General features: G+C 44.7%; 1 protein-coding gene across 1 annotated transcript in view; it reads left to right on the forward strand.

Annotated features, from left to right (window-relative positions):
• The window catches only part of LOC121556611 (opsin-5-like), a 35,040-nt gene that overhangs the window by 8,746 nt on the left and 13,794 nt on the right, over nt 1-12,500 (forward strand). The window contains exon 3 of the mRNA XM_045223869.1: nt 10,943-11,042. Coding sequence (XP_045079804.1) covers nt 10,943-11,042 — 100 coding nt within the window. The remainder of the gene's footprint in view (nt 1-10,942; nt 11,043-12,500) is intronic.

Genomic DNA, 12,500 nt, shown 5'->3' on the forward strand with positions numbered 1-12,500 from the left:
TACTGACCTCTTCTTGTTTCACTACTGACCTCTTCTTGTTTCACTACTGACCTCTTCTTGTTTCACTACCGACCTCTTCTTGTTTCACTACCGACCTCTTCTTGTTTCACTACCGACCTCTTCTTGTTTCACTACCGACCTCTTCTTGTTTCACTACCGACCTCTTCTTGTTTCACTACTGACCTCTTCTTGTTTCACTACTGACCTCTTCTTGTTTCACTACTGACCTCTTCTTGTTTCACTACTGACCTCTTCTTGTTTCACTACTGACCTCTTCTTGTTTCACTACTGACCTCTTCTTGTTTCACTACTGACCTCTTCTTGTTTCACTACTGACCTCTTCTTGTTTCACTACTGACCTCTTCTTGTTTCACTACCGACCTCTTCTTGTTTCACTACTGACCTCTTCTTGTTTCACTACTGACCTCTTCTTGTTTCACTACTGACCTCTTCTTGTTTCACTACCGACCTCTTCTTGTTTCACTACTGACCTCTTCTTGTTTCACTACTGACCTCTTCTTGTTTCACTACTGACCTCTTCTTGTTTCACTACTGACCTCTTCTTGTTTCACTACCGACCTCTTCTTGTTTCACTACCGACCTCTTCTTGTTTCACTACCGACCTCTTCTTGTTTCACTACCGACCTCTTCTTGTTTCACTACTGACCTCTTCTAGTTTCACTACTGACCTCTTCTTGTTTCACTACTGACCTCTTCTTGTTTCACTACTGACCTCTTCTTGTTTCACTACTGACCTCTTCTTGTTTCACTACTGACCTCTTCTTGTTTCACTACTGACCTCTTCTTGTTTCACTACTGACCTCTTCTTGTTTCACTACTGACCTCTTCTTGTTTCACTACTGACCTCTTCTTGTTTCACTACTGACCTCTTCTTGTTTCACTACTGACCTCTTCTTGTTTCACTACTGACCTCTTCTTGTTTCACTACTGACCTCTTCTTGTTTCACTACTGACCTCTTCTTGTTTCACTACTGACCTCTTCTTGTTTCACTACTGACCTCTTCTTGTTTCACTACTGACCTCTTCTTGTTTCACTACTGACCTCTTCTTGTTTCACTACCGACCTCTTCTTGTTTCACTACCGACCTCTTCTTGTTTCACTACCGACCTCTTCTTGTTTCACTACCGACCTCTTCTTGTTTCACTACTGACCTCTTCTTGTTTCACTACTGACCTCTTCTTGTTTCACTACTGACCTCTTCTTGTTTCACTACTGACCTCTTCTTGTTTCACTACTGACCTCTTCTTGTTTCACTACTGACCTCTTCTTGTTTCACTACTGACCTCTTCTTGTTTCACTACCGACCTCTTCTTGTTTCACTACCGACCTCTTCTTGTTTCACTACCGACCTCTTCTTGTTTCACTACTGACCTCTTCTTGTTTCACTACTGACCTCTTCTTGTTTCACTACTGACCTCTTCTTGTTTCACTACTGACCTCTTCTTGTTTCACTACTGTGTCACCACTAGATTAGTGAACATGTTAATCCCTTTGAGGCCTCATTCAGCGTTGACCCTTTAACCCTATTCTCAACCATCTGGTAGAGAATGTTATGATAATGGATATGAAAAAATACTTGAACTTGACTGGTCAACTACCCCAGTCTGTATCAATAAACATCATTTGTATCCTTTTGGGTTACCGCAGTTCAGTATAAATCAGTCACCAAAGATATGGGAGAAAAGGCAGGAATTCAGTTGGTGAGGGATGACTGGGCGGCAGGTGGCTTAGTGGTTAAGAGCGTTGTGCCGGTAACCGAACGGTCGCTGGTTCTAATCCACGAGCCGACTAGGTGAAAAATCTGTCGACGTGCCCTTGAGCAAGGCACTTAACCCTAATTGCTCCTGTAAGTCGCTCTGGATAAGAGCGTCTGCTGAATGACTAAAATGTAATGAAAATTTCACCATTCCTGTTAGTAGAGATGCATGTTCTGGACAACTACAGTATGTGATCTTGCTCTCTGTAGCCGATTTGAGGAAGACCTTTAAACAAGTTTACGTTTAAACCTGAGCTGCTGCTTCTCTGTTTATTATCTATCCTGATTGACTAGTCAATTGTACCCCTACCTACTGTACATGTAAATATTACCTCAATTAGTAGGTGTTCCTCTTGTCCAGGTGGGTGAGGGCAGTGTGGAGTGGAATAGAGATGACGTAATCTGTGGATCTGTTGGGGCGGTGTTGGAGTGGGTCCAGGGTGTCTGGGTTGATGGTGTTGATGTGAGCCATGACCAGCCTTTCAAAGCACTTCATGGCAACAGACGTCAGTGCTACGGGTCTGCTTGAAACATGTTGGTATTACAGACTCAGTCAGGGACAGGTTGAAAATGTCAGTGAAGACACTTGCCAATTGGTCAGCGCATGCTCGGAGTACACGTCCTGGTAATCTGTCTGGCCCCGTGGCCTTGTGAATAAATAAAAATCAAATGTTATTTGTCACAAGGCTTACTTATGAGCCCTTCCCAACAATGCAGAGTTAAAAAGGGAAGACAAATATTTGCTAAATAAAAAAAGGAAATATTAACACAACAAAATAACAATAACGAGGCTATATACAGGGGGTACCGGTACCGAGTCAATGTGTAATAACAGTAGGGAGGATATAAACAGGGGGTACCGGTACAGAGTCAATGGGAAATAATAGTAGGGAGGCTATACACAGGGGGTACCGGTACAGAGTCAATGGGAAATAACAGTAGGGAGGCTATACACAGGGGGTACCGGTACAGAGTCAATGTGAAATAACAGTAGGGAGGCTATATACAGGGGGTACCGGTACAGAGTCAATGTGAAATAACAGTAGGGAGGCTATATACAGGGGGTACCGGTACAGAGTCAATGTGAAATAACAGTAGAGAGGCTGTATACAGGGGGTACCGGTACCGAGTCAATGTGCGGGGGTACAGGTTAGTCGAGGTAATTGAGGTAATTTGTGCATGTACAGTAGGGTAAAGTGACTATACATAGATAATAAACAGCGAGTAGCAGCAGTCAATGCAAATAGGCATTAATATGGAGTTGGTCCCCCCCCCCTTTGCTGCTATAACAGCCTCCACTCTTCTGGGAAGGCTTTCCACTAGATGTTGGAACATTGCTGCGGGGGGACTTGCTTCCATTAAGCCACAAGAGCATTAGTGAGGTCGGGCACTGATGTTGGGCGATTAGGCCTGGCTCACAGTCGGCGTTCCAATTCATCCCAAAGGTGATCGATGGGGTTGAGGTCAGGGCTCTGTGCAGGCCAGTCAAGTTCTTCCACACCGATCCCGACAAACCATTTCTGTATGGACGTCGCTTTGTGCACGGGGGCATTGTCATGCTGAAACAGGAAAGGGCCGTCCCCAAACTGTTGCCACACAGTTGGAAGCACAGAATCATCTAGAATGTCATTGTATGCTGTAGCGTTAAGATTTCCCTTCACTGGAACTAAGGAGCCCGAACCATGAAAAACAGCCCCAGACCATTATTCCTCCTCCACCAAACCTTACAGTTGGCTCTATGCATTTGGGCAGGTAGCGTTCTCCTGGCATCCGCCAAACTCAGATTCGTCCATTGGACTGCCAGATGGTGAAGCGTGATTTCATCACTCCAGAGAAAGTGTTTCCACTGCTCCAGAGTCCAATGGTGGCGAGCTTCACACCACTCCAGCCGACACTTGGCATTGCGTTTGGAACTCTGTAGTGAGTACAGATTATTTTTACACGCTTCGCGCTTCAGCACGCGGCGGTCCCGTTCTTTGAGCTTGTGTGGCCTACCACTTTGCGGCTGAGCCGTTGTTGCTCCTAGACGTTTCCACTTCACAATAACAGCACTTACAGTTGACCAGGGCAGCTCTAGCAGGGCATACATTTGATGAACTGACTTGTTGGAAAGGTGGCATCCTATGACAGTGCCACGTTGAAAGTCACTGAGCTCTTCAGTAAGGCCATTCTACTGCCAATGTTTGTCTATGGAGATTGAATGGCTGTGTGCTCGATTTTATACACCTGTCAGCAACGAGTGTGGCTGAAATAGCCGAATCCACTAATTTGAAGGGGTGTCCACATACTTTTGTATATGTAGTGTATTATCTCAAAATGTAGTCTGAATGGTGGAAGAACCTGGATAATTTGAAAATTAAGAAAATCATTTTGAGGAACATTGCACTATACACCCCTTGAAAAAGTCATTTATTTCAATGTAACTGAATATTCATGTTTGGACATACAAAATTACCATAAGTTGTAAAACATGTACCTATAAAATCCATTGAAGCTAAAGTAATAATTGTTGAGATGAGTAAAAATGCCATGTCTTTCAAACTCGATCGTATGCTCTTCGGATTGTCTAATGCACCAAGTATCTTTCAACAATCAATGATGTATTCTATATTGGTCGAGATACTCATAATGGTTTTAGACCCATGATTGAGGGAGGTTTGGAGTCTAGAGCAAATTTCCTGTGCTAATTTAGATGCCTCTTTCCAGAAGAGTCCAGAAGAGTCCAGGAGAGTCCAGAAGAGTCCAAGGCTGAGCTAGACTAGGGCCTCACCTGGAAAGAGCCAGAGTGAAGGGGGTCCATTTCCTAATGTATTGGCCCAATCCAGAGTGAAGGGGGTCCCTTTCCTAATGTATTGGCCCAATCCAGAGTGAAGGGGGTCCATATCCTAATGTATTGGCCCAATCCAGAGTGAAGGGGGTCCATTTCCTAATGTATTGGCCCAATCCAGAGTGAAGGGGGTCCATTTCCTAATGTATTGGCCCAATCCAGAGTGAAGGGGGTCCATTTCCTAATGTATTGGCCCAATCCAGAGTGAAGGGGGTCCATTTCCTAATGTATTGGCCCAATCCAGAGTGAAGGGGGTCCATTTCCTAATGTATTGGCCCCATCTAGATGAATGCAGTGAAGGACTCGTAAGTGGAAACAGAGTGAGGAGGTGGATTAAGACTAGGACTAGTATCCATGTGGGTAGGAGGTTAATCTGTAATCAGATTACGGCTGTGGACCGTGGGGCTAGGGCCCTGCACCATCTGTCAACAACCACCTACTCATGGGAATCTGGTAGCAGATCTGTTTGTCTTGCCAACTACCATGGTTGTTGAAACAGCACAAACAGATCTGGGACCAGTCTAGGAATTTGGGGATTTTTTTTGTTTTTTTTGTTTGTCATTTAGCAGACGCTCTTATCCAGAGCGATTTACAGGAGCAATTAGGGTTAAGTGCCTTGCTCAAGGGCACATCGACAGATTTTTCACCTAGTCGGCTCTGGGATTAGAACCAGCGACATTTCGGTTACTGGCACAACGCTCTTAACCACTAAGCTACCTGCCGCCCTGATTCTATCTGAAAAACCATTAGGCAATATAAGAAGTTTAGACAAGTACAGACAACGTTGGAGTCATGTCTGTAGAGTGAACAGAATTGAAACGACAGGATTCCTTTATCTCAGATCTTGTGTTGGAAAATAACTGCTGTGCATCCATAAGAATGAAAGCCAGCCTTAAAAATACACTTTTTTTCTGAGGCAGAGAAATATGTAATTGAGCCCATCGTTGCTCAACCGTTAAGTGCCCACTCAGGCTTCTGTGTTTACCTGAGCAGAGGTTAGAGGTAAGAGGTTGTTTGCTGTTGTTGATATTAAGTAGACACACTATCCCACTGAGAGATCAGGTAAACACCTGGGCTTTACCTTCCCTGAACTACAGGTAGACAACCAACAATTACTCATTTCCTAAACCATGATGACAGACAATACACTTCCACTGCCAGAGTAGGTTCACATTGACCTGAGTGGGTTCACATTAAGCTGGTCCCAGATCTGTTGGTGACAACGCCTGTTAGAGTGGGTTCACATTAGCCTGGTCCCAGATCTGTTGGTGACAACGCCTGCCAGAGTAGGTTCACATTAGCCTGGTCCGAGATTACATTTTCATTTTAGTCATTTAGCAGACGCTCTTATCCAGAGCGATTTACAGTTAGTGAGTGCATACATTTTCATACTGGCCCCCTGTGGGAAACGAACCCACAACCCTGGCGTTGCGAGTGCCCTGCTCTACCAACTGAGCTACACAGGACCACAGATCTGTTGGTGACATCGCCTGTTAGAGTTGTCAAGACAGCACAAATAGATCTGGGACCAGGCTATTTTCAAATGTGTCTCCGCCTGAAATAACGAATGCAAAGCAAACTTAATACCTCGACATTTTGATACAATATGAACTATCTCACTTCCTACTGGATCGAAATAGCCGGAGCCATATCTGCTTGAACTTTTTTTTTTTTTACCTACATGTATGTTTGGCACCCTCTACTCCTCCTCTCCGTAAGGGGTTTTAACTTGCGACTGAAATAGTTGTCATACTTAGGTTCATACTTTAGCTAGGAATTTCCGACTGCTTATTTTGTCTTGGTGAAGGCTAGCCAGTGGTGAAGGCCCGATATCCTGCTAGCTACTCTATGAGAGGACCCTCAGTGGACGGGGGGAACCTAGAACAACATTGATGTAACAATAACCGCCTCTGTGGACTTGGAACCTAGAACAACATTGGTGTAACAGAGCTGTGTCAGAAATGACACCCTACTGGCTGCATAGAGCACTATGTTTCACCGGGGGCCCCTTGTAGAGTCCATAGAGCTCTGGTGAAAAGCAGTGCAGTTTTACAGTGCCACTTGGGATACAGACTCAGTCTCCCTACCGTTATGAGAGAGTCTAAGCTCAGAAGCAGAGATATGGAGATTTAACAGGCCTGTAGCTGTGTGTTACAATTAGAGAGAAGTTGAGGGAGGGAGGGGAGGGAGGGAGGGAGGGAGGGAGGGAGGGAGGGAGGGAGGGAGGGAGGAGAGAGGAGGGAGGGAGGGAGGGAGGGAGGGAGGGAGGGAGGGAGGGAGGGAGGGAGGGAGGGAGGGAGGGAGGGAGGGAGCGAGACAGGCATGTGAGAAGTATTAGAAGATTACTGCATCAGAGAGCGTGAAGGGACATGAACAGAAGTATTAGCAGATTACTGCATCGGAGAGCGTGACGGGACATGAACAGAACAGGTACACGTGGGACATTCCACCCGTCTCTGAGTGGCTCCGTCAGGACGGGGACGTGGCAGGACCCTTTGGAGCTGTCAGAGGAGGACATCAAAGTTGCGATCAATTCCATTTCTGAGATTCAATTTATATTGGAACAGTTTTACTTCCTGAAATGACTGAATTGAAATGGGATTGACCCTGGAGGACATAAGCAGAGAGGATGCAGCTTTCACTGTACAGTGTGATACTGTAGGCCTAGATGTCTAACCCAGGTCGAGGTACAGGGGGATACTTTGGTACAGAAGATACTTATTGCACAAATGGTCCTAAAGCAGAATTCCAATAGTAGATAATAGTCACAAATTACTCCGTGATCAACCATAAGCCTACAGAGATATTGGTTCCAGGCAGGCTTGGTTTGCCTCGTTCGACCATCCTGACTTACAGATCACATTCTGTTTCTCTGTAAACACAGCAGTCAGTCGGTTTCACCAGCCAAAGGCTGGGTTAGAGTTAAGGTGTTCTGGCGTTACCACACTTTCAAGGAAAGCCTGTAAGGAAAAAAGCAGGAAAGGCTGGAATCGATTTTAGGGTTAAAAGAGGCAGACAGGGTTAAAGCTGCAATATGTAACTTTTTGGGAGACCCGACCAAATTCACATAGAAATGTGAGTTATAGATCTGTCATTCTCATTGAAAGCAAGTCTAAGGAGCAGTAGATATGTTCTATGTGCGCTATTTCTATGCTTCCCATTCTTAAGTTTAGTTTTTGGGACATTTACTTTGTTTTTTTTACACCAGCTACATACAGCTGAAAATACAATATTTTTGCTTATGGAAAAATATATTTCACAGCGGTTTAGATGGTACAATGATTCTCTGGTTATAAAAAAGTAGTTTAGATGGTACAATGATTCTCTACACTATACTTTCTTGTTTTGTCACATAAACTGAAATTAGGCAAACTGTTAGAATTTTTGCAAACGGGAAATGACGGAGCGATTTCTGCATAGTGCATCTTTACGGGAGGCCGGCCCGGGTTTAGGCTTGCACACAACGCACCGAATGTGGATCTAGCGTTCCTCCGACCATCATTCAGTGGGCTGTGTTTTAGGAGACCGTCCGTTGCAGACGTCTGACTGCCAACATGTTCGCGTATGTCTACATTTAATATCTGTGTGCACTGGGTGTGCCAATCACTGCAGGTACTCTGTTCAGAGGTGCTCAGTACTCTCGCTATTGTTGTGTCTGAACCCATAGGGTTAAGAGAAGAGTTTCCAGACAGGAAGGGTTAAAGGGAAACGAGCTGATTGACAGGATGTTCTAGAAGCTCGTACAGCAGATCAGGAGTAAATCAGTGACAGCAAACAGCATGGGAACCTCTGTAAGGTTCTATCTCTATAGTAACAACAGGATGGTACAGCATGGGAACCTCTCTAAGGTTCTATCTCTATAGTAACAACAGGATGGTACAGCATGGGAACCTCTCTAAGGTTCTATCTCTATAGTAACAACAGGATGGTACAGCATGGGAACCTCTCTAAGGTTATATCTCTATAGTAACAACAGGATGGTACAGCATGGGAACCTCTCTAAGGTTCTATCTCTATAGTAACAACAGGATGGTACAGCATGGGAACCTCTCTAAGGTTCTATCTCTATAGTAACAACAGGATGGTACAGCATGGGAACCTCTCTAAGGTTCTATCTCTATAGTAACAACAGGATGGTACAGCATGGGAACCTCTCTAAGGTTCTATCTCTATAGTAACAACAGGATGGTACAGCATGGGAACCTCTCTAAGGTTCTATCTCTATAGTAACAACAGGATGGTACAGCATGGGAACCTCTCTAAGGTTCTATCTCTATAGTAACAACAGGATGGTACAGCATGGGAACCTCTCTAAGGTTCTATCTCTATAGTAACAACAGGATGGTACAGCATGGGAACCTCTCTAAGGTTATATCTCTATAGTAACAACAGGATGGTACAGCATGGGAACCTCTCTAAGGTTCTATCTCTATAGTAACAACAGGATGGTACAGCATGGGAACCTCTCTAAGGTTCTATCTCTATAGTAACAACAGGATGGTACAGCATGGGAACCTCTCTAAGGTTCTATCTCTATAGTAACAACAGGATGGTACAGCATGGGAACCTCTCTAAGGTTCTATCTCTATAGTAACAACAGGATGGTACAGCATGGGAACCTCTCTAAGGTTCTATCTCTATAGTAACAACAGGATGGTACAGCATGGGAACCTCTCTAAGGTTCTATCTCTATAGTAACAACAGGATGGTACAGCATGGGAACCTCTCTAAGGTTCTATCTCTATAGTAACAACAGGATGGTACAGCATGGGAACCTCTCTAAGGTCATTCTAATTCTATGGTTTTATCTCTATGACCACAGCAGGTGACTCTGGTTTCTGCGTATATGTATCGCTGATCAAACGTTCTCATGAGGCCCAATGCGAAGCCACAATAGCAAACGATTTAGACAACATTTTTACATGCAAATCTGATTGGACACAGCGTTTGATTATAAAAAATATAAAAAAATAATCAGCCTCAATTTAACTTCCAGAGTTGCTTTTTTTTCTTTTCTGAGGGCTAATCATGGACAATTCCAGGGACATCTCTAGCTAAAAAAAGTTATGCACGCATGACTGTAAGTCGCTTTGGATAAAAGCGTCTGCTAAATGGCATATTATTATTATTATTATTATTAGCCGGGGACAAAATGGAGGACGTCTGGTCACCCAACTCTCTTGGCTTCTAATCACTATGGTTAGAGCAGGAAGGTGGAGCAGTGGATCCTGTCGGATCTAGGGATCCTGTCGGATCTAGGGATCCTGTCACTGGGCTAACGTCACTGCAGGGGCCCAGCATCAGGGGCCCAGCATCAGGGGCCTTCTGCCTGTGTGAGAAACTGTCAAGGGCTGATGTGGATGTGGTGTTGGAGTCAGGCGCAGGACACAGAAGCTTAGTCGATCCGACTTTTAATAGTCACAGGAGCAAAATACAAATCCAACGGCCTCCAACAAACAGGAGGCGAGCGAATACGCAAAACAGTGCGTAAAGTGCAACAGCACTAACAATAAGCAAACAAATAACCTACACCAACAGACAGGCGTACAACGACACACAACTACAAACAAAACCAAAGGAAACTTATAGGTGACATAATCAATACGTGATATGGAACAGGTGCACTAATCAGACAAAACCAAACATCAAGCGGTAGCAGCTAGTACTCCGGGGACGACGAACGCCGAAGCCTGCCCGAACAAGGAGGAGGAGCAGCCTCGGCGGAATCCGTGACAGAAACACTGTGATCAGAGAGAGCACGGCATTAGTGTTGACAGCCAACCATCCCACTAATACTAAAGTAGAATTTCACTAATAGAATATATACCATTTTAGCAGACGCTTTTATCCGAAGCGACTTACAGTCATGCTTGCAGAACATTCAACCACTATCTACCAATTGAGCTACAGAGGACCAATGTAACTCCTTCCTATGAATAGAATATGATTCTAATCCAACTGTTAAATGGCCAGCTAGTCTCGATCTCTAGCAATGCTATTTCCATGAGTCAGCTGCCCAGGGCAGAGGCCATCTGCTGAGCTGATCAGATAATGACTGTCTTTAGGGGAAACCTTGAGACAGGCCCTGAAGCTATTGTGAGTCATTATCTGATACAGACTAGAGCAAAGTGTTACATTATCTGATACAGACTAGAGCAAAGTGTTACATTATCTGATATAGACCAAAGCCAGCAAAAACAAACAAAATGGTCCCTCCCCTAAGGAAAGGATGCTTCCAGTAACCTGTCAGTCATCACTGAGTGACAGGCAGAAACAGCCAGTCATTATCAGATGTGAACCAATAGCTTACTGACCCCCCCTATCTCCTCTCCTATAGGTTAATGGCTTCTTCACCTTGTTGTTTGGCCTGGCCAGCATCAACACCCTGACTGTCATCAGTGTCACCAGATACATCAAGGGATGCCACCCTAGCAAAGGTCAGAATAACATATAAACTATAACACAAAGGTAAGAATAACATATCAACTATAACACAAAGGTCAGAATAACATATCAATTATAACCTCCCGAGTGGCGCAGTGGTCTAAGCTGTGCCACTAGAGATCCTGGTTCGAATCCAGGCTCTGTCGTAGCCGGCCGCGACCGGGAGACCCATGGGGCGGCGCACAATTAGCCCAGCGTCGTCCAGGGTAGGGGAGGGGCCGGCAGCGATGTAGCTCAGTTGGTAGTGGGTTCGATTCCCACGGGGGTATAAAAAAGAGAATGTAAGTCGCTCTGGATAAGAGCGTCTGCTAAATGACGTAAATGTAAATAACACAAAGGTCAGGATAACATATCAATTATAACACAAAGGTCAGAATAACATATAAACTATAACAGCTAAGCTATCATCTAAAGTAGGGTGACAAAATGCTCGTGAATTCCCAGGTTCTCCAGAAATTCTGCTTTGAGGATTCCGTTTTATGATTCCCTCCTGATTCCAGGGAATCTTCTAAGCGGGACTTCTGGAAAAACCTGGGAATTTTGGGAAAGTTACCAGAGTTTTGTAGCCCTAATCTATAGGTTATGATAACATCAGCTAAGCTCTCTGAAAGAGAGAGAGAGAGAGAGAGAGAGAGAGAGAGAGAGAGAGAGAGAGAGAGAGAGAGAGAGAGAGAGAGAGAGAGAGAGAGACAGACAGACAGACAGACAGACAGACAGACAGACAGACAGACAGACAGACAGACAGACAGACAGACAGACAGACAGACAGACAGACAGACAGACAGACAGACAGACAGACAGACAGAGAGAGAGAGAGAGAGAGAGAGAGAGAGAGAGAGAGAGAGACAGAGAGAGAGAGAGAGAGAGACAGAGTGGAGACAAATTTGACCGCAATAACTAGCGTGGGATATGCATCAACAGCAACCTTATCATTAATAGCAGACTTGTACATTTCCTTAGTGAAAAAGAGAGCAAATGTCAAATTGGCAGTTACATTTGGCAAAAAACACACACATTTATTTCCACAGGGCCATGGGGTGAGACAGGGATGCAGTTTAAGCCCGACCCGCTTCAACATGTATATCAACAAATTGGCGAGGGCACTAGAACAGTCTGCAGCACCCGGCCTCACCCTACTAGAATCAGAAGTCAAATGTCTACTGTTTGCTGATGATCTGGTGCTTCTGTCACCAACCAAGGAGGGCCTATAGCAGCACCTAGATCTTCTGCACAGATTCTGTCAGACCTGGGCCCTGACAGTAAATCTCAGTAAGACAAAAATAATGGTGTTTCAAAAAAGGTCCAGTTGCCAGGACCACAAATTAAAATTCCATCTAGACACCGTTGCCCTAGAGCACACAAAACACGATACATATCTCGGCCTAAACATCAGCGCCACAGGTAACTTCCACAAAGCTATGAACGATCTGAGAGACAAGGCAAGAAGGGCC

The sequence above is a fragment of the Coregonus clupeaformis genome, chromosome 1 (genome assembly GCF_020615455.1).
Source record: "Coregonus clupeaformis isolate EN_2021a chromosome 1, ASM2061545v1, whole genome shotgun sequence".
NCBI lineage: Eukaryota > Metazoa > Chordata > Actinopteri > Salmoniformes > Salmonidae > Coregonus > Coregonus clupeaformis.